This window comes from Diprion similis, chromosome 1 (assembly GCF_021155765.1).
Source record: "Diprion similis isolate iyDipSimi1 chromosome 1, iyDipSimi1.1, whole genome shotgun sequence".
Lineage (NCBI taxonomy): Eukaryota > Metazoa > Arthropoda > Insecta > Hymenoptera > Diprionidae > Diprion > Diprion similis.
Genome location: NC_060105.1, coordinates 12,873,144 through 12,893,886, shown reverse-complemented (window position 1 = coordinate 12,893,886; position 20,743 = coordinate 12,873,144). Strand labels below are relative to the sequence as shown.

Below are 20,743 nucleotides of genomic sequence, written 5' to 3'. Positions count from 1 at the left end.
AAACCAGATCAGCTGCCATTTCGTCATTTCACCATCAAATCTCATAGGACTGGGCACAAAATGTGTGTTTCATCACCGCCGAGTGGCATCATACGGGTGATTTCGATCCATTCAGTGCAACTGTGAAAATTTGGCCAATTTCTGCGTGTGGTAACCAATCTGTAAGATTTTTTTCCAAATTTTGAAAAATTAAAAAGACGCTCCACTTTTTGCCAAAATAAGGCATTAATTGCCCAAGTTTCACTCTGATCGCTTGAGCGGTATAGGAGTTTTGCATCCCCGCGTTTTCGAGGTGTACAACGCGTCTTTATAAGCACCTTAATTCAGTAATTTACCCCTCATATTTCTCCAATCTCCATTGCTATCATTTTCAGGCTCATAAATACTAAAGTAACTAAAGTTTGCCCGGCACTATTCATCCTTAATCAGTAAAACAGTCTGCACACCATTTGCCCCTTACTCGATTCGTCGTAGAAATGCATTTGCCGTAGACTATATAGAGGCTGATTACGTTCGAGCATCTTCATGGAGAACAAGAAAGCAGAGTTTCTTCGTACGTATGGGACATTCAAAGTGAAATCGAGGAATCACTTGCCTCATGTCATCACATCCTTGCATACATTTTTTTTTTCGCTTTGATTCCATTTCAAAAGAAGTCTAATTTTCTAAAGAATTTTCTCGCTACTCCTTCAAGTGGCGCGACGATCGTTTTTGTGTAAGCAAAAAAGAAAACTAAATAAACACCATTTTTAAAATTCTGCAATTTTTTCCACGGATTTCGGCTCAAAAATAAATAACATCTATTATAATTAGAAAGCCTGCCTCATATTTTTTTACATTTTTTTCAGTTTCCAAAATATTTTTTGGAATTGATTTTTTTTTAATTTTATTTTCGTAACGAAAATATTAGGCAGCCGCAGCCCACTTTATAATTATGATAGATATTATTTTTTTTTTTTTTTCACCCAGAATCTGTGGAAAAAATCGCGGAATTTAAAAAATGGTGTTTTCTTAGTTATTCCGTTATTACAAAAAAAAAAACAAACAACAATCGTCGCGCGTCAAGAAAATTCTTGTAAAAAATTAGGCTTCTTTTGAAATGGAATCAATGCGGAAAAAAAACGTATGTAAGTATCTGATGACACAAGGCAAATATTTGACTCCTCGATTTCACTTGAAATGTCCCATATATGGAGATGTACTGTTCCATCGAGAGGAACGAGGGCATACCTCATCTGCCTGGTAAGCCTGTGTAATGAAATAAATGTCTTCATAACTTCGCCGGAAATAACGTCGTGATTTAAGCTCGGTTTTATGCATATTCATAACGCGGATGCTCTGTATTGATATGTGGTACAGAACTGCAGCTGAAAACAACCTCGTTCGTAGTTCGCAAATCGTTTCAATTACTGCAATCGATCAATAGATCCTCCATGAATCAAAATTCAAAGGTTTATCGATCTTCGATTCATTTCAATACAAGTATGTCGTATTTTTTTCTATAATATTTTTTGCTCGACCCCCCTTGAAAAAAAACTAGCTTTTTGGGTATGTGAAGTCAGCGCGGAATTTCTGTTTTCATGCGAACTCACGCCAAACTTGCGCTGCTGAAACGGGAGCGCATGGAAATGGCGATTTGTACACACACAGAGAGAAAAGAAATTGTAAACCAAGATATTATATCTTGTTGGTGTCCATTTGCTACAAACAAGTATCTCTTGTTTGTCCCAAATACGATAGTTTTAATCCAGCAATTTTGATTTAGTTAAAGGAATTTCTTGATTCAACAAAAGCCTTTCTTGTCGTAATCGAGTGAAGCGTTGATTTGACTAAATGGTTTTATATGTTTCCGTGATTGACGGTATAGCAAAAAAAAGGTACAAGAATTTTTTTCTTTTGAAAAATACAATTTTTTGATTTTTAGTTTATTTTTTCTTTCAGTAAAATTTTTCATTTCTAATCTCTTTTTTGCATAAAAATAACATCATTTTTTCACTTAAAATGATCGTTCATTTATTTTTCATGAAAATCCTTGATTTTCATTTCCTTGAAATTGTGCATTTCCAAGCGATCCAATAATTATACTTTTATCGGCAAAAACGATCAGAGCCCAGTTTCCCTTGTACATACATCAGGGTGTCTATGACAACGATCCACGGTCAATTGTTATTTAGTATGGTGCATTTTTTAATTGTTGAAACTTAAGCCAAAACATGTTTTTGTAGCGTTTTCGCTCAGAAACCAACGCATAGTGTAGAATATAATAACTTTTGTACCGAAGTAATCTTTGATTCATATTCTAGAAAAATTTAAGAGTATTCGTAAATTTGTTTTTTAATTTTTAAAGCGATTCAAAACCTTAGTGCGACCGTACAGGGTTAAATATCGAGTAGATCCCAAAAAATTTGGAGTCAACAGAACTATAAATGATATCATTCGCGGAATACATTTTGTTGAAGGTGATGTCATTCGTGTGATTGCTTTTTTTCCGTTCTTCGCGTTTTCGATACCAAATGACTTATTTCGCATCTTTTACGAACATTTTTGTTTCAGGTTTTGTTGCAAAGTTGTTTCTGACCATTTACGAAAAAATATTAGGAAAACGTAACAAAGTTAAGTTTTTTTTTAACAAAACACAAACCTCCACAATTTGAAAAAGCGAGGACAAAAGAGTTTTCTTTGAAATCTTCAATTTCAAGGAGTCTGTAGAATTTTATAAAACGACTACTATTATAGTAAAACTATTTCCGATAAAACTTGAAAAAAGATAGCTGAAAAAAGCTGTTAACACAATTTGCTTAAACAGTCTGAAACTGTTCTCTTATCTGCCCCCTAAGTCTTCTGAATCTAGTAGATTATTCATTTATCAAAGAGAGATTCCTTACAAAAAATTGTTACAGCTTGTACTACAGTCCATGTTTTGTAATACTGTAAATAAATCACTCATATTAAGTCTATGCAGCCAAAGTTTGAATAATGTCATCAATTATTCACCAGGAATCAATGAGTATTAAACATAATTATAACTATAAAATACGATTTCCTTATAATATTTATTATTATTCATTGATTGGGTCTCGCTTAAAATTTGGCAAGAAAAAATCTTCCAAATTTCTAGTGAGCTTGCGATCTATCTATAAATATGAATTTATATTAATTGCCACACGCAGAAAATCATTCAATGATAAATTTTCACACTTTCCACCTCATTCCCTTTCATCTCCGCGCCAATGATGCAATGACTAAGAACTGGTGACTTCCTAATTCTATTTTTTATTCGTTTTTTCCCTTCGATATTCCATTTTCGATGCAACACGTCCCCGTGCTTAGTTCCGCCTCGTAAGAAATCGAGTCTGCAAGCACGTCGTGAGGAGTACGGAATTCCGAACGTAGAATTATATGCGACGATGCCTAGCAGCGTGGAGGAAAAGGTCCCCCTGAGTTTCTCGGATAGATTTGTCCCGGGGTTTTAGAATGGGCTGAGAAATCGTTGCCAGCGAGTCAATCGTGGCAGTAAAGCACCCCTTCGGAATGGGGCGGCGAACCTGGAGGGGGGGGGGGGGGGGGGGGGTAGGGAAGCTCTCGTATTATATGGGACCGGTCTCTAAGTCGTCTTTCAGCGTTTGACGGGGTTTCAAATAAATACTACCGTGGGTTATATACGAGGGTGAGAGACTAGGGTAAGAGTGAGGAACCGCGCGGCGAACTTCGCTTTCTTTTCTCAAGAAGAAGAAGAAGAACGAAAAGTGGGAAAGGGAAAAAATCCCTCGTGATGCCCAACATCGTCTCCTGCCTCTGGCAGAACGGGGGTCTTCTTTCTTCACCCTTTTGTTGGGTGGGTTTTTCGTTCGTGTACTGAACGAGCTTTATGTCAACGACATTATCATACCCCATTCGAGAGATTGTTCTCGAAGCATAGATTTGTTTGTATAAAATTTATCGGGATAATGTGGTAACTATTTTATCGAAATAATTGCTTAGTATTCGTTGAAATACATTTAAATCAAGTGCGACTTGACGATTGGAGAGATCTACGAGGTATACGCGAGTCCTTATGTAACTTGGTCGAGGATACAAGAGAATGGGAGAAAACTACGAACTCGGGCAAGGGAAAACTGATGTACTTTGATCAGTGTTGGAATATGAGCAAAATTAATCTAGTATAGTAAGAATATATTTGATGTACATACAATGTTAAGTCTAGTGTGTATGGCTCGAAGAAAGAAAAGGCGTTGGGTCTTCCTTCGAGAAGATTACCCTTGTTTACAAATAGTGAGGTATATAAACGCCGAAAGACAACCAGCGCTAGATACATTCTGTTCGACTGTTCAACAGTTCAGTTCTCCGACAGCTTTCACTCCGGACAGTCCTCTGAATAATAAATCGAATAACGCGCTATACTCAAACTCTATAATTTATCTCAAAACCATAACCCAATAATCAGAATGTATCGGGGGTAGTTTTAAACTGACTGTGCAAATGGATGTATATGAAGGAAAGACTGTTAGACTCTATAATGAGTTCCAGACTTATGACGTAGATGTAAACAGACCAGCAGACGCCAGGCAAGCAGACGTTTCGGAGTCATGTGTGACAATGTTTACAGCATGCATTTTTCGGGCGTTTGGGTGAAATAAAAATAAACAAATTTTTGTCTTTGGTAATTTTGTTTATTATTTCTGGGTGATTTTGTCTTACTGCCAGAAGCTTGCGTGCTAATCGTAAGGATAGAAGATGTACTGGAGATAAGAGCTCATTAAGAAATAAGAGATACTAATTGTTCGACCAATTGTGTCAAGTATAGCAAAAAAATATGTGTCACGTGTGACATATGTGTGCGGAAAAACAAATATAAGTAAACCATGCGGTGGCTTGAATATATGTGAGATACGTGTGACAAATATAGGAAAAAATCACTGAATATACAAATAATAGTTTGTAGTATCCTGCTTGGCGTGTGTTTCAAGATTAACGAGATTATCGTACTTTGATGTACATCTGACAAAAGTGTCCCAAATTTCCCTACCGCAAAATTATATTTTTACGGCATGGGCATTGAAAAGTCCGCTTTTTGTGGCAGTTTCCGTAAAGTGACCCTTTATACGGCAGCGAACAAAGTTGCGGAATAAAGTCTTTATTCCGCAGTTTTGATGCGCAGTTCGAAGTGCGCATCCCAAACTGCCGAATAAAGTAGCTTCGTCGAACAGATCGCGACATAACCTCACTCTTCGTTTTGCTTTTCAATGCCCACACCGTAAAAAATATTGTATGTGGCATGCCCGTAAACCGTTTTTTGGCTCGGATAATTTCAGTACTCGCTTCCGGCTCGCCTTCAGCTCGTCCTGAAATCTTTATCCTTGCCAAAAAAACAGGCGGTTTACGGGCATGCCACATAAATAGCTATTTTCGAACGAACGGATGCTGGAGTGCGTGGTCATGGAAAAGCTACTCTGTAAGGTGATAACAAGTTCATGTTGCATTTTATGAACAAAAAACAGAAGCAACAGTCTTCCGTTAGACGTTGATCGGGAATTTATACAGCGAGCCTAGTGAATAATTCCTATATTTTCCCTATGGAAATCGTTGTAAGATGTACTGACTCATTTAAGTGTTTCTTTGAATCGGTTTGTCTTCCTCCTTCAACTTGTACTCATTTGATGTGCTCACAGGTCGACTTCGGAGACGTTTTTATACCGCGTGACCTCGATGTGCCGAAGCCGCGCGTTCTACCCGAATTTTCAAGATTCGCCCACGGCCTGCGAAGCGGGAACATCAGCATCTTGGACAGCAAAACATTGTACATTCCCAACCTGCATTACGACGGCGAAGGACCCGATGCTTACTTCTGGGTGGGCAATGACACCGAACCGAATCCCTTGGGTGTCAAGGTGCCAAACGAAATGGGAAGGTAAGTCGACTAGAGTTCTGTAGACTTAAGCCTTTAGTGGATGAGTAAATCCCAGAAATAACCTCATCAGTCGGCCGTCGTAACTCACCGGCAATTTGCATTTCACTGGTTTCACGTGGTCTTGAGCGAGTCCAAGATATTAGAGGTTTTTCTTTTAGGTTACAGATTCGCGGAACGGGGTGTAAGGTCATGTAGTACTGCTTCTACCTTCACCGACCGAGTTCGCTTGGTCGGTAAACAAACTCAGTCGGTAAAAGTAGAAGTACTATATGATCTTGAGCCCTGTTCTACGAACCTGTAGTCTAGAAGGAAGACCTTGAATATCTTGGACACGTTCAAGCCAGGTCCGTCCAGTGAAATGTAAATGTAGTTTGCTCGATCGGTAAGGGTAGAAGTACTGCATGACGTTAATTCAAACGAAAGGTTTAGTGCGATTCATTGTGTTCAATATAGAAACGAACAATTTATGTAGAACCGCCAGACAGATATATGGAAATATAAAAAAATGTAGAAAAATTCTGACTATAATTGGAGTATGAATTTTATCCAGTCTATAAGAAATTATCGATATAACGCGAAGAAATATTATCTTATTAGTATTATTATATATTTATTGTACAAGGTTTTTCTTTATGATATGCTTTTCTTTATGCTTTTAAAAAGTTTGGTTCTCAATAAATTGATAGACACACAATAGGAACTCGATATCTTGTTAACGGTTCAGTTATTGTGAAAACAAAATTTTTTCAACCATTCTAGCACTGATTCAGGTTACAAAAAATATTGGATTATATAGTTTTCAGTTGACTGTGTATTTGAATTCATGCACCGACTACTGGGTAAAAGTTCTGATTGTTGTCTGTAATTCCAAAATAGTTTAGTGTACGTCAGACTAGAAATATACACCAAGTTTCAGACCTCTATAATCCTCGAGAATAGAGTTATTCGATAAAAAATTCTTTCATTCAGAATCTTGTGTGAAAATATTTTTTTTTAGTAACGGAATATTTTTTTTTATTTGTTCACAAAAACGAATCGTTTACCAAATATGATCAAATTAATTGAATAACATTTTGTTCACATACTTAACGAAAACTCAAATATCAGTTACTAAGTAATGATGATTGTCAAATTCCGTTTGCTCGGTGGGTATAGTAGACTAAAAAATGTGTACGAAATATTGAATTAACTAGTTTCCGTGTTTTGTCAGGCTAAATCATGAAATTTGGACAAATATAACGAAAGAAATGTGTGAATTTAAACAAATGTGGTTTTACTTGATAACACATATATTTGTTCTAAGCACTTTTTTAGTTAAATTGAGTGACACGTTTTTGAAACATAAAAACATGTCTTTCGTCTCCTCTGATTGTCATATTTGGTAAAGTCAACAATTTCTTTTTCTGTGTAAATCTATGTGAAAATTTTTGCGAATTTTTTAGCGCTTTTTGCCATCTCTCTGTAATTTGATTTTCCATCAAATTCTGCGTAATCCCCCTCTTTTCGAATTACGTAAAATCAGCGTTTCTCAGAAATTCGTTGTAAAATTTTCATCTTCTCGAAGTTCATTCTATTACCGATTTAAATTATTACGATTGACCTTATTCTTGGCAGTTTAGATCCACTGCGCGGATACCAAGGTGAGGACATCGAGATCGTCCTACCTGATAATTTGACCGTCTACGATATCGAATGGCTTTCTGTATGGTGCGTACAATACCGTCACAATTTTGGCCACGTTTATATACCGAAGGACCTCGACGTACCGCCGGCTCTTGGACAAACGAAGATAACGGTAAATCGAGACGAGCTATTGAAATACAGAACCAGAAGAAACGACGTCATTAAGAAGAGCGTGTTACGGGGAAAAAGAAAACACAATTCAAACACACGCAAGCCGAAGAGAAGACCGTTCTTCAGCTCAGATTTCAAAAATTTCAAAAATTTTCCAATGCTATCAATTTTTTAAATTTCTCAATCAAGCTTTCGGGTCTATTCGATTTTGATACGAGATTTTAATAATACAGGTTCCAAGCAATCAAACTAAGTATTCTGGTTCTCTGCAACATGTAGGTAGGACTACGCTTAATATCGGAAGTTTTCTTTGTCTATTGTTCACTCGTAGGATAATGATTACAATTATTTTTAACAATGATCTGTTTATTTTCTTATTGTTAGGAGGGTATTAGGTACTAACAAGTGATTTTCGTGACTCATCATTAATTTTTCTGCATTAAAAGCCTTTTCAGTAAGGGTGAAACGTTCCAATTATTGAGTTTTCGATTTAGACTCACTGTTATTGCCATTTATATATGAATATCAACTTGAACTAATGAAAACTTTCGTGTTCGCACAGCCGCCATGGTGGTATAACCCTGTGAGTACGATGTTACAACATGAGTGTCATTCATTTTTGTTTAGAATGTCAGCAAGATTAGAAAGGGTATTTTAAGCATTGCAACTCTCTCATATCAGGGTGAGAGATGAAACGATAGTCGATTAATTGAATAAATGTCCTTATTTAATCCGTGGAGCATGTCCAGTCTGAAGTTTTATGAAAAAACTGTTTCTTTGACTTTCTTTATTTAGCTCTATTTATGCGTGCCTGAAATTTAATTGATTTTTATTGCATGAGCATTTATACATATCATACATTTTGAAACTTTTTAAATAAAAAGCCTGTTTCCTTTTCCCAAGTAATGAATTACATTATTTTCCCCGCTTCTGTTACATCACTACGTGTAGAATGTACACGTAAACTTTATTATTTACATACTAGATGCAAGAAAAATCAACGTGATATTCGCTTACGCGGTAAGTCTTGCTAAACTTTTTTATTGTTTTTTCTTTCTTTGTAATTTTATTTCTAACATCTCACCGCTGTAAATAAAAATCAGTACATGCTTCCTTAAGGAGTTTTAAGCATGTCATTCGAACTCTAAAAACCTTTGAGCGCTCCTGATGACTCGGTCCCGAACTATAGTTCCCGATATCAGTGGTAGAATACTCAACCTGTTAAATAAAGTCGAATATTTGAAGAAACTGATGGTCACAGCGAAAATGTTAAATGTTTTCCAAAATACTTCGGTTACTGCTAAAATTCTAAAAATAATTTTACACTGAATGATATAAAAGCCGTAGAAAACTTTACATGTTTGCAGAATAATAAATTAAAGCGCCATTGGTGCTTTATTATGTTCTGCAAAGTTTAATTGAAAGCACTTTTACAGAATAACGCTAAAACAATCCGCGATTTGGTAGGGCGTAGTCTTCCGATTAAATATTGTTAGTTATCGACGGCCAAACAACGCTGCGCAGTCGGTAAAACAGACACCATGCTCAAAACTCGTTGATATTTAAATTAAACAACGTATTCCAAATATCTGCAGCGTAAGCAATCTTCTATATTTCCTAAAAATCACAAACATTATAATTTAAAATGAATTTGAAAGTTTCAAGAACAACGTATAAAGTTTGTACTCTGTCGACCACATTATCAAATTGCAAAAAATGACCTAACTTTGGGTTGACCCGTTATTTTTAAATTGGACTCTTCTTTGTTCAGCTTGCACTCAGTTATGAATAAACTGAAAACCGATAGTTGAAAATAAATAGTTTGCTGATTTTAAATACTAAAATTTTAACGTCATGGACAGATATATGCACTTACTTATCCTGGAAACATTTTCTCTTCTGTGTTAGTATGATAGGCAACACGAAAATAACACGCATGCCTTCGTTGTTTTACGTTCAGCTTGATTTTTTTTAAAACTGCATGTTATGGTTTTTTACCTTTTGGCAGGGATAATTTTGAGTTAAATCACTTATGAGATCTACATTTACAAAAATAATTCTCACCTATGAGCGCTGTCATTTATTAAGCAATATTCATTTTCAAAAGAATTCACTTGATTCTGTAAAGTTCGTTTTAATCACTATAAATTTGGAAATAGAATAAAATGAAAAAAAAAAGAAATTTGTCCGTCCAACCAAACATTTGCCAAGTAGATTTTCGTGTCCATTAAACTACTTTATACAGATCCGTAAGTAATTATTTAGTGATTTTAACTTTTATTCGACAAATTCAAATTCAAAGTCTCTCGAATACAGTATTTGATTGAAACGAACGTCAAATGTGTTCATATAACTGAACTTATTAATTATTAGTCTGACATGAACCAAGTCCTTCACTAAAATTAGGTAAATCATGTAATCGGAATCACCTGTGCTAACGAATAGCATAATAAGGCCGGTTCTGCATACAGATTCCAATACCGACATCTTACCGACATTTCAATTGCTGCTCAGCTCAGACACAAGCTTTTTTCGTGAGGGTTATCCCCACTGTAGTCGATTTTATCCATCTTTGCAAAAATATCTGCTACATTGCGCTCTACGTTACCACAGTTTTTTTAATCGACATTGGATGAAACTCTAGTATCACACTACAGGTTACTATTGTTTATTTTATCAAAGATCAAGACATTACCGGGCGCAGACGTGAAGATATTTTTCCAATGAACGATAAAGTCGACCAGAGTGGAGATAACTCTCACCGAAAAAAAGAAATTGTGTCTGAGCTGTGAAGTGACTAAAATGTCGGTAAATGTCGGTATCGAAATCTGTACGCAGAACCGGCCTCATTATGGTTTTTTACGCATCATTCCCTTAACTAGTATACTTTCTACGTAACCTAGATACAATTTTATAATTGCAACAAAAAACAAAAACAAAGATAAACAATAATAAAATAAAGTGCTGCTAATTGTCGATAAAAAATTAAACAACATGAAATAAATCCTTTTCGGATTTTACAGACTAGTAGCACGCGAGCACCACCAAAGTCAATCTTGACGAACTGCAGGGAGATGTTGAACGACCGAATTCAAGTGCAGTGGGAGATGGTTGGAGAAAATGTGGAGATCCGAGTAACAGCCAGGATACGGGAGGATCAGTACGTAGCCTTCGGATTGTCGGGAATGCAGGGTAAAGCGCAGATGATTGGAGGAGATGTCACTGTTATCTGGTACGATGAAAAAACTAAAGAGTTCCACGCTGACGACTACTATATGTCGGATCTCGCTCAGTGCGATGGCATCAAGGGTGTCTGCCCTGATGAAAGAATTCACGGAAAGAACGACGTCGTCCTCCTTCACGGGGAGAGAAAAAATGACATCACTTCCGGTAAGTGAATTTTCAATGGTGGACAATTCCATGTCGACTCAAATGAATTTTTGAACTTTCTTAACCTGCTATTTTTAAAATCGATGAATAGTGTATTATGCAACTAGTGCGTGAAATGCAATTTTACGCACGAGTAGCGATTGAAAGCACGAATGGCCTGCGAACCAGTAATAATTCTATTTTTCATGTTTGATTCAAACGTAACGATGAACGTATATCAAGAGTAGTTTCGAATATTCCAAATCAGTATAAACACCACAGTTATTATTAGTGTATATGAACGTAAAGAATCACCAAAAAATCGGAAGGAATTCAGAAAATATATGAAAACGCAATATTTAGTATCAAATTGGCTGAAATCGACCATTGGATTTTACGAAAACTGTATCGATAAGTGCCATTTTACGCACACTGTATCCAAAAGTGCCACTTTACGCACTCATAACAATGCGTAAAATAGAATTTTACGCACAGTATTGCCAAAAACTTTTTTCAGGAAAAGTCTATATGTGAAATGAAAACCTGTTTTTTTAGCTGGTGTGATTTTGTATTTTTTTCCTAACTAAAATGCAGTTACTTCAGTTGATAATGTGACAAAATGGAAAATTGCAAGAATAATTGGTCGAATAGAGAACATTTCCGTTTTCACTCGAAATAGTTTAAAAATTTTTTTCGACAGAACTAAAAAAAAATTAGATCTTCCTTAGCAAATGTGTGATCGAAACACGGACTTCCGATAACAAATAATCTCAAGTTTTTTTGCACCTTGCGAGTTTTTACGAATCTCCACAAAAAGCGTGACTTCACGGGATCAATTGAATGAAATGAAAATGTTCTTACCATGAATTAAATAGCGAAATAAACTCGATTCGTAATTGATAATTTCTGCCGATTAATTTCAAAAATAAGTGTTTAAGAAAATTTTGTGGATCCACAGTGAAATACATGCGACCTGTGAGTACAAACGAGTTAACAATGGACCAGATGATCCCGGACACTGAAGTCAGCGTGATTGCTGCTATCGGGCGTTTGAATTCGAGGGGAGAAGCAAACGCCCACGAAAGCTTCGACAGAACTACAGAAGACGTACAAATAGACTTCACTTCAAAAAATGATCATCGGTGCAAGTTCTCACTTTACCAGATTCCTGGGCCATCCAAACTAACTCCGTGGCCGCCTGCAAAAATTTCCGGAGAAACCACATTCAGCGCTAGAATCGGACCCACTGGAGGTCTCAGAGGATATTCGGCAATCACAGGTAATAAGTCGAATACTGAAAACCTCCACAAACTGAGTTTCACCCCCTGAGCGTGGTGTGGTGTGAATAGACATGGTGTGCCTAGGAGTGCAGCTTCTTTCTTCAAAAAAGTTTCTCTCGCACTGGAATGACTTAAGTAAGATGTGTACCAACGGCGTCAAAATACCCTAGTTCGGTGGTGATTAATTGTTGTGACGTTGAATCTGCGTGAAAAAAAATGAGCGTGAATTTAAACAACTCACAGCACAACTATACAAAATGGCATTACCGAGCAGGGTAGTGTTCGCCAGAAAAATAATTCCCTAACAATATAGGGATTTCTTCGGATAGTTGGTACACATTTCTCTTAAAGGCTTTGACCTGGAAGAAAGGGGAGTGTCGTAAGAGTTCTAGGCACACCGTGTATACTCACACCACGCAAAACATGAAGGAAACACACTACCTAAACTTTTTTCATTAACTTGAAATTTTAACTACCAGTCAAGTTTCACGAATAAAGTTGTTTTCTTTTCGTTTCTATTGATTGTATTTAGTATGTTTCGAGATATTCGTTTAACCCTAATTGGTCACTGGGGGTTGAATATCACGCCATACATTTTTCAAACTCCTCGTAGAGTCCCTTAGTACCTTAACTTTCCCGATGTTTTACAATATTTAAACAATCAAGTTTCGATAGGAAACCTGAGAGAGCTTTTTCTGCGATTCTTAAACAATAGCTACATAGTTTGTTACAGATTTTTGAAACTCATTGTTGAAGTAGGATATTACATTTTTGAATTGTAGTGAATTTCACACTGTATGACCTTTGTGCGATTCTACTAAAGTGTTAACAATTAGGGTTAAATAACGACAGGAATTGACATTATTTGCAAATTTTTTTTCCGTTACGATTCAACTCATGAAAATATGAAATTATTTCAGAATTGTGTTGGTAGCGTATAGAACAAAAGCTGTGATGCAATTTGCAATCTGAGGTTTCAGTGTCAAATTCTTTGACTTTTTTTGCAATTCATTAATATAGAATTGCAATTAAAAAGAATTTTAAGGTCTGCAGACCTGGTGACATACACAATAACATAACATATCATCTCCAAAGTACAAACGCCAAAATCGTTTTCGAGACAAATTACTTACGAAAACAAGATGAGTAGGACTGTGAAAGCTTCTATTTTCACGAAAACATATCCTTGACCGATTCTTTAAAAATTATCACATACCAAGCAATTTCTTTACTGGAACTAAGAACATAAATGAAAAATTCAATATTCAATGTTCAAAATGCCAAACATGAGAAACCTAATCAACATCTTTCTTGCAAATACAAGTCCTACAAGTTTCAAATGTGATGGAATTCCCTATCTTATTGCCAATGCATACTGTAAGATGTGAAGATTAATTATTATACATAGATCTAAATTTTAACCCTGAATAATTGGCTTGGCTTCTCAATAGAAATTCCTACATTCGGTCGATTTTTGTGCTGCTTTTGGTTACGTTTTTTTGTTAATTACAGGTCAACCGTCGTGGGGCATTGCGTGGTATATAAACGATCTCTTAATTCCTGAAATTTACGTCGAAAGAGGCCAGACGTACACTTTCACCGTCGAAGGCGGATTAGATCCCAACAATCCGGCCAGGTAATATTTAACCTTTAAATAAAACAATGTTAATACATTTGGTCTGTCCACTTATCCAGTAATTTTATCCCGCTCGTCCGAAAATTTTTTGAAAACTTCCGTTTTCGTTTATTTGTCCGGAATTTTTCCGAAATTTCCACAGATTCACCGGATGAGTCGCTAACCGTAGTTTCTCCGTTTGGTTTTCTCTCGCGAGTGGATTACGATGTCCAAGATTCGAACTTTTTGTTGTTGTTGCTGTTGTTTCTATTGTTGCCAACGTTATTTTTATTATTTATATTATTCATGTTATCACGTATGCGTATAATTTGGGCTTCCAATGGATAGGGCACATTCGAAATGACACACACACAATTCCCTAGTACGAACGGCAAAGATGATTGTGACACTCCGAAGGCTAGAATAAGTTAAGCCGTAAGTGTTTCCAATTTTGGACAAATCTTTTCGAACCGTCGAAGTCACTGGACACAAAGATTGGTGTGAGTATACATGGTGTGCCTAGGAGTGCAGCTTCTTTCTCCAAAAAAGTTTCTCTCTCACACTGGACTCGACTTAAGTCAGTAAGATGTGTAGCAACTGCGCCAAAATACCCTAGATCGGTGGCGATTAATTGTTGTGACGTTGAATCTGCGTGGGGAAAAAACAAGCGAGACTTTAAATAACTCTCAGTACAACTATACATGATGACATTACCGAGCAGGGTAGCGTTCGCCAGAAAAATAATTCCCTAACAATACGGGGAGTTCTTTAGACAGTTGGTACGCATCTCACTTAAAAGCGTTGACCTCGAAGAAAGGGGCGTGTCGTAGGAGTTCTGGGGACACCGTGTGTACTAGCACCACGGAACGAAGTGGTATAGCAGGTAACAAAAAAAAGCCAGATGAAAAAATGTCCAGACGATGAAATTGACGTATAGAAACAATAACATACTATCTCAAAATGCGACCGAAAAAAGCATCACCTCAAGTATAGATTCATTTTTTCTGTTATTAGGTTGACAATACTACGGCAAGCTAAATATTAATTCATAAACTTGCATACGGAAGACCGAGGCTAGTGGTCACACTTTTCAATCCCTGATTTCAGAAAAAGTTTCAATTCAAATATGGGGTATTGTACATTCATCCTTTTCAAAAATTTAAAAATATTTATTATGCATCAAAGTGCTCCTGAACTATTGGAAAATGTCCTCGCGACGTCAAAGTCTGGTTGTTGGCGCCATTTTATCACCACATAACCTAAGTTTTCAATTTTAACGGAGGCAATTCGTAATTCTTCGGGTTACAAATTTCTCGTGTCACATAATTTAGCGAAACGTAATCAATAATGTACCTGTTCTAGCATCCACGCGTGAAAAAACCATGGCAACAGTCAGCTGTCAGCCCGGTTTCATTAGTTTGATTTTCTGCCACCAGATAACGCATCGCAAAGTGACAATCCCAATACAAAAGTACCAAACGAGTAGAGACTTATATTCAATCCATTAAAACTCATCATCATGCTCCTTCCGCTCATCGGGCCTGAAAATTCACTGAGAATATGCAGGGCTTCGAGTGTATGTAGAAAATTCCCGCGTTTCTGATCCAGGTATCATCCATTCTACATAACCGATAATCCTGAGGGTGGCTTCGGTCAAAGGAACTCGGCTGACCAAAGAAAGCAGAAGGTTTACGCCGGGGTGGCATGGAACACGGACGACGTACCATACCCTACAGCTGTGGGACGGTACTGCGAATGGGTTCATAAGACCATCGACATGAGCGAGGATTCGGAAACGTTTGAGAGCTTTGCGGATACCCTGAGGCTTGAGTGCCAAGAGGGCGAACCTGCTGTCCTCACGTGGACGGTCCCCGAAGACGCCCCGGACTTGTTGTATTATCAGGTCAGTTTTAACGTGGATACAGAGAACCCTTTGAGGGATCATCCTAGTGTGATATGTCAAGATACAACTGATTTTGCCGATTTTTTCTGATGGTTGAAATACGCTAATCAGTCTGATTTTTTATGTCAAATCAAAGCATTCATGTAGAACAAACTATAAATTAAAAAAAAAAATTTTGATCTCAATATTGAAGAGTTTTAAGGGCCCTTTTGGCTAGTTTTAGTGTATACACCTAACTTGATAATAACAGGCCAGAGGAATGACTTTTACGGAAGAAAAGCAGAAAAATAATTGTTTACATAATATAAAATAATATATATTTTCTGCGATCATTAAAAAATATTCTTATCAAATATATCTTAGAAAGAAAATCCAAGAACTCATTGATTATCAGAGAAAAAATTATAATAATCGAAAAAATCATTATTTCAATAACGTGAAGATATTTTGTCACAAGATATTAAAATCGAAGAAAATTTTGCAAACCATAAATTAGCGGTAGAAAAAATGGTGAAGAACATGCAATTAATAGAATTTTCAAAGTGTTCCTTTTTACTACAACCCAATGCGACAAAAGCTACATTTTCTAAACTTCTAAAAGGCTTTGAGCACACCTACTTTTCCATAAAACAGAGATTCGGTTCTGTAGACATTAAGGGGTTACGATTTCAAGCTAACAAAATCATTACATTTTCATTGAATACGTATGAAATCAGATTTTCACCTGTATATATAACTATGTAAAAAAATATCTTCAGATCCCTAAAAAATTTACACTTGCCCAAATTATTCACGTCTCTTTCTCGTCTCTTTCATTACTTGAAGCACGATTTGTCTTCACGATGAAACAATAAGATGAGCGATTTATAACAATATTCAATAAATTTCATAAAATATTTAAGATATTACTGAATCACTTCGTGATTCCAGTGTTATTCTCACAACAACTTGGGCTGGAAAATTCGTGTGGTAGACCCTGGATTCAAGCTTCAGAAAAATGGAAACCCAGCAGTCATGTTAACATCGTTTCGGGCGACAATTATAATGGTAACAAGTTTTTTGTCATTTTTAAGATGAATAGCCAACACGTAAATACGGCTGTCAAGTTCAAATGAAAGTTTAAAGCAAACAGTGAAAGGTAACAAATAAATCTCAATGAAAGTTCTACAGGTGCTTCGTGCAAAGAGTATCGGTTGTAAAGTAAATATAAATGATACAAGGTTGTAAGAAAGTAACTCATCTTTTACGAAAAAAAAACCAAAACAAAAAAAGAAAAAAAAAATTAGGTATATATATATATATATATATCGGTAATCTTGCCAACGAAAGGTAAACAATTAGATGCTAACATTCTTATTTAGCTGCAATTTTGATTCGTTATCTTATGTACTAACAAAGAAAATACCTTCGGTGTATCTCACCGAATTTTTACATTCTATACGATACGTTGTTGTTCGTCAAAAAACCTTAGACACCTATTATTTTCACACGCTGATTCACAGCCATTAACGAAGTAAAAACCACCCCTGAAGTTTTTACCCCCAGAAATTGATTTTCCTTATGATTTCTCAGTAATGACGTTTAGCATCCTATATTTTTTCGGGGTAAACTTTAGGGATGATTCTTACCCCTGAAACGGCTCAAGCGCTCAAACAGATTCGTGTGTAATATTTTTTTTATGTACTCTAACGTATCGTAAAATGATGAGAATCGGTGAAGCAACAACGTTTTGGCCATTTTTTTTTTTTTGTAAGATATGAAACTTCCCTAAATTTAAACAATTTTTCGCAAGTTTTGCTTTAAAATTCTTAGCACTTTCCGTCGATAGAAAGAACTTTTTAGGGGGGGGGGGGGGGGGGGGGCTATTGCTGAAAATCTACCCAAAAACAAATCTCATATTCTAAAAAATCAGTCATCTTTGCATAAAGAATATGGAGGATTATATTTTTCTTCACCGCAGAAAGTTATATAATTCTGAAAACACAAACTCAGTGGAAAATTAAATGAAAATGTTGCTCACGAACGGCACAGCCGAGAGGCCTGAAAATTTAGTGATTTTTCTATTTTCATATGACATCAACACGTAATAACATATCTAGATTGCAGTCAAATGACAATTGTAGTAGTTGATTGTTTACTTTTAATTTACGGGATTGCCGATATTTATTATATCTATTATATATATATATATAAATTCAGCAGTTTACTGAAAAAAGTAACTGAGGGAAAAATTTTAATGAAAAATAAGTATGTAGTAACGGAAAAGCGACAATAACGATATTGAAGTACTATGATTATTAAGAAATGTTTGACAATAAATATGCAATTCAAACAGAATTAGAGTGGGGGAAAATTTTGACAATACAAAGTTAACGAAATAAATATATAATATACATGGTATATGTGTATGTATAGGTATATATATACGTATACATATTAACGTGAAGTCACGTTACTTCCGGACTAATAAAATTATAGAAGAATTATATAATATAAGATGCAAAAAGTAATTTCTGAAAGTTTTCGAATACCTATTGTGTCGTCGTATATTATATATACCTATATACATATATAATAACGTACAATCGCATCAGAATTGAGTGAAGCGAATGTAAATTTTGCACAAAGCTATAGTTGAATCTACGTATACATAGGTATATGTATGTAAAAAACTAAAATTATCATATAGAATATAAGTATAACGTTATATTATATTATAACAAAATGCTGTCTATTTGACAATAATTTACAATAGATTGAAAGTAGGTTATATAAATATAATATAATATGTATATATTATAATATATATATATCTCTATATACATACATGCATTTAAATATGTCAAGTGTGAATATAAAATGTACAATATAATACGTAAACATATTTGCATGTGTGTATACATAGGAAAAGAAATATAGATAATAACGCATAAGCCAGGAGTAATCTACAACCCGAGACAGCTGATGGCTGCTGTTATAGTTGCGTATTAATTTAACTTGATGAATGTATAGAATACATTACGCGAATAGAATTTTAAATGTAAGGATTATTTTGAAGAAAATGAGGTTTCAAAAAAACAGCACAGATGGATAGATTGCATATATTTGAATGAAAATCCTATGCAGTTAAATTTTTCGAAATTATTAAAACCCTCCTTGACGAGTTTGCAAAATTATTTTTCAATTCGGGTGGTTACTTATTCATTGCAATTACGTAGGTGAAGATACGATACAAGTGCCAGGATGCGTATCGTAAACTTTTTTTTTCAATTAGTTTGCGAAATTCAGTATTCATAGTGCGCGAAGTAAATTACTTTTTACGGCATGGGCATTGAAAAGTCCACTTTTTTTGGCAGTTTTCGTTCCGTAAAGTGACGCTTTATACGGCAGCGAACAGATTTTTGGAATAAAGTCTTTATTCCGCAGTTTTTATGCGCAGTTCGAAGTGCGCATCCCAAACTGCCGAATAAAGTAGCTTCGTCGAACAGATCGCGACATAACCTCACTCTTCGTTTTGCTTTTCAATGCCCATACCGTAAAAAATATTGTATGTGGCATGCCCGTAAACCGTTTTTTGGCTCGGATAATTTCAGTACTCGCTTCCGGCTCGCTTCCGGCTCGCCTTCCGCTCGTCCTGAAATCTTTATCCTTGCCAAAAAAACAGGCGGTTTACGGGCATGCCACATAAATGGCTATTGCACACTGTGTGTCAAAGTGCGTTAATCGAGAACTTTGCACCCTACCAACAGGCATGAAAAATCTAGTTTCACTCACCGAGTTAAAACAATTGATTTTTTTAAGATCAAGATGAAACGCTGTTTGACAGTCAAATAGTTTCGCACCTAAATTATATTGAAAGGTACCAGTCAGAATATAGGTATGCAAATCATAAAATGTATCTTGCAGATAGCGGAGCCTATTACTCTAGATCACCAAATTAAATGTCGTCGTTTAGGTTGGGATTGGATTGAAATTTACCAAATTCGTATTTTGAATTCCGTATACAAGACACGCATTTGTTGTCAAATCAGTTTTCATATTTTGTTACTTCTTTTCGAAATGTTCAAGTTATTTTATGAAGTCACAACATTCGCTTGTAGATTTTTTAATTATCAAAAATAAGTAAGTATTCCAAAGATTTGCAAATGAAAATATAGTCATTCATACCCGTTTACGTAATTATGGGATGAAAATATGAGTAAATAACAAAACATAAAAACGATATTGCCAAAAATTATAATTAGGCTGAAAAATATATAGCTCATATAATTGAGGTCTTCAATATAATTGGATCCTGAGGGTGCATAGAAGATTAAAATCGACGATTCATAAAGGAGATTCTTTTCCTGTCAGTTAGAAATATTTTTAATTGCTGAAACTTCATTAACTTCAATTATACATCATATATTATATGACGTTTATTAGTAAACTCTTTCATTTTTATACGAATCACGACTGGCAGCCCCTTAAATTTGATTGTCAGGTGTAAAAAGTCTCGGGGATGGATTAGTTCCTGGAAAAAAAAATAATAATAAAAAAGAAAATAATAATAATATTCACCATTAAGAAAGTATGAAAATATTCATTTACGATATACTATGTATATACGGCGGACCTTCCTACAACGGAGTGAAAGTAAAAAATGTGCCTTGGGTGCAGATGTATAATTGAATATGATATATAAATATCGAAAAAAAATTTGGCTTTATATTTCGGAAATTTGATAACCCGTACGTACAGAAACTGCTCCCTGTAATCAAATAGGTGTGGATCGTTGAATCAATGAATTGAATCACCCCTGAAGAAATTTCTGTCTCATAATTTCCTTCCACACTAAGAAAAAATGTGGGGTACTGCCAACCTTTCCATAAGGT

General features: G+C 35.5%; 1 protein-coding gene across 2 annotated transcripts in view; it reads left to right on the top strand.

The window, feature by feature from the left end:
• LOC124408141 (protein Skeletor, isoforms B/C) overlaps positions 1-17,151 on the top strand; it is a 91,211-nt gene extending 74,060 nt beyond the window's left edge. For both annotated transcript variants that reach the window (XM_046884882.1, XM_046884873.1), the window contains exons 5-12: positions 5,670-5,908; positions 7,523-7,703; positions 8,265-8,285; positions 10,726-11,092; positions 12,030-12,350; positions 13,864-13,987; positions 15,575-15,869; positions 16,800-17,151. In XM_046884882.1, coding sequence (XP_046740838.1) covers positions 5,670-5,908; positions 7,523-7,703; positions 8,265-8,285; positions 10,726-11,092; positions 12,030-12,350; positions 13,864-13,987; positions 15,575-15,869; positions 16,800-16,946 — 1,695 coding nt within the window. In that variant the 3' untranslated portion in view covers positions 16,947-17,151. The remainder of the gene's footprint in view (positions 1-5,669; positions 5,909-7,522; positions 7,704-8,264; positions 8,286-10,725; positions 11,093-12,029; positions 12,351-13,863; positions 13,988-15,574; positions 15,870-16,799) is intronic.
• The last annotated feature ends 3,592 nt before the right edge of the window (positions 17,152-20,743 follow it).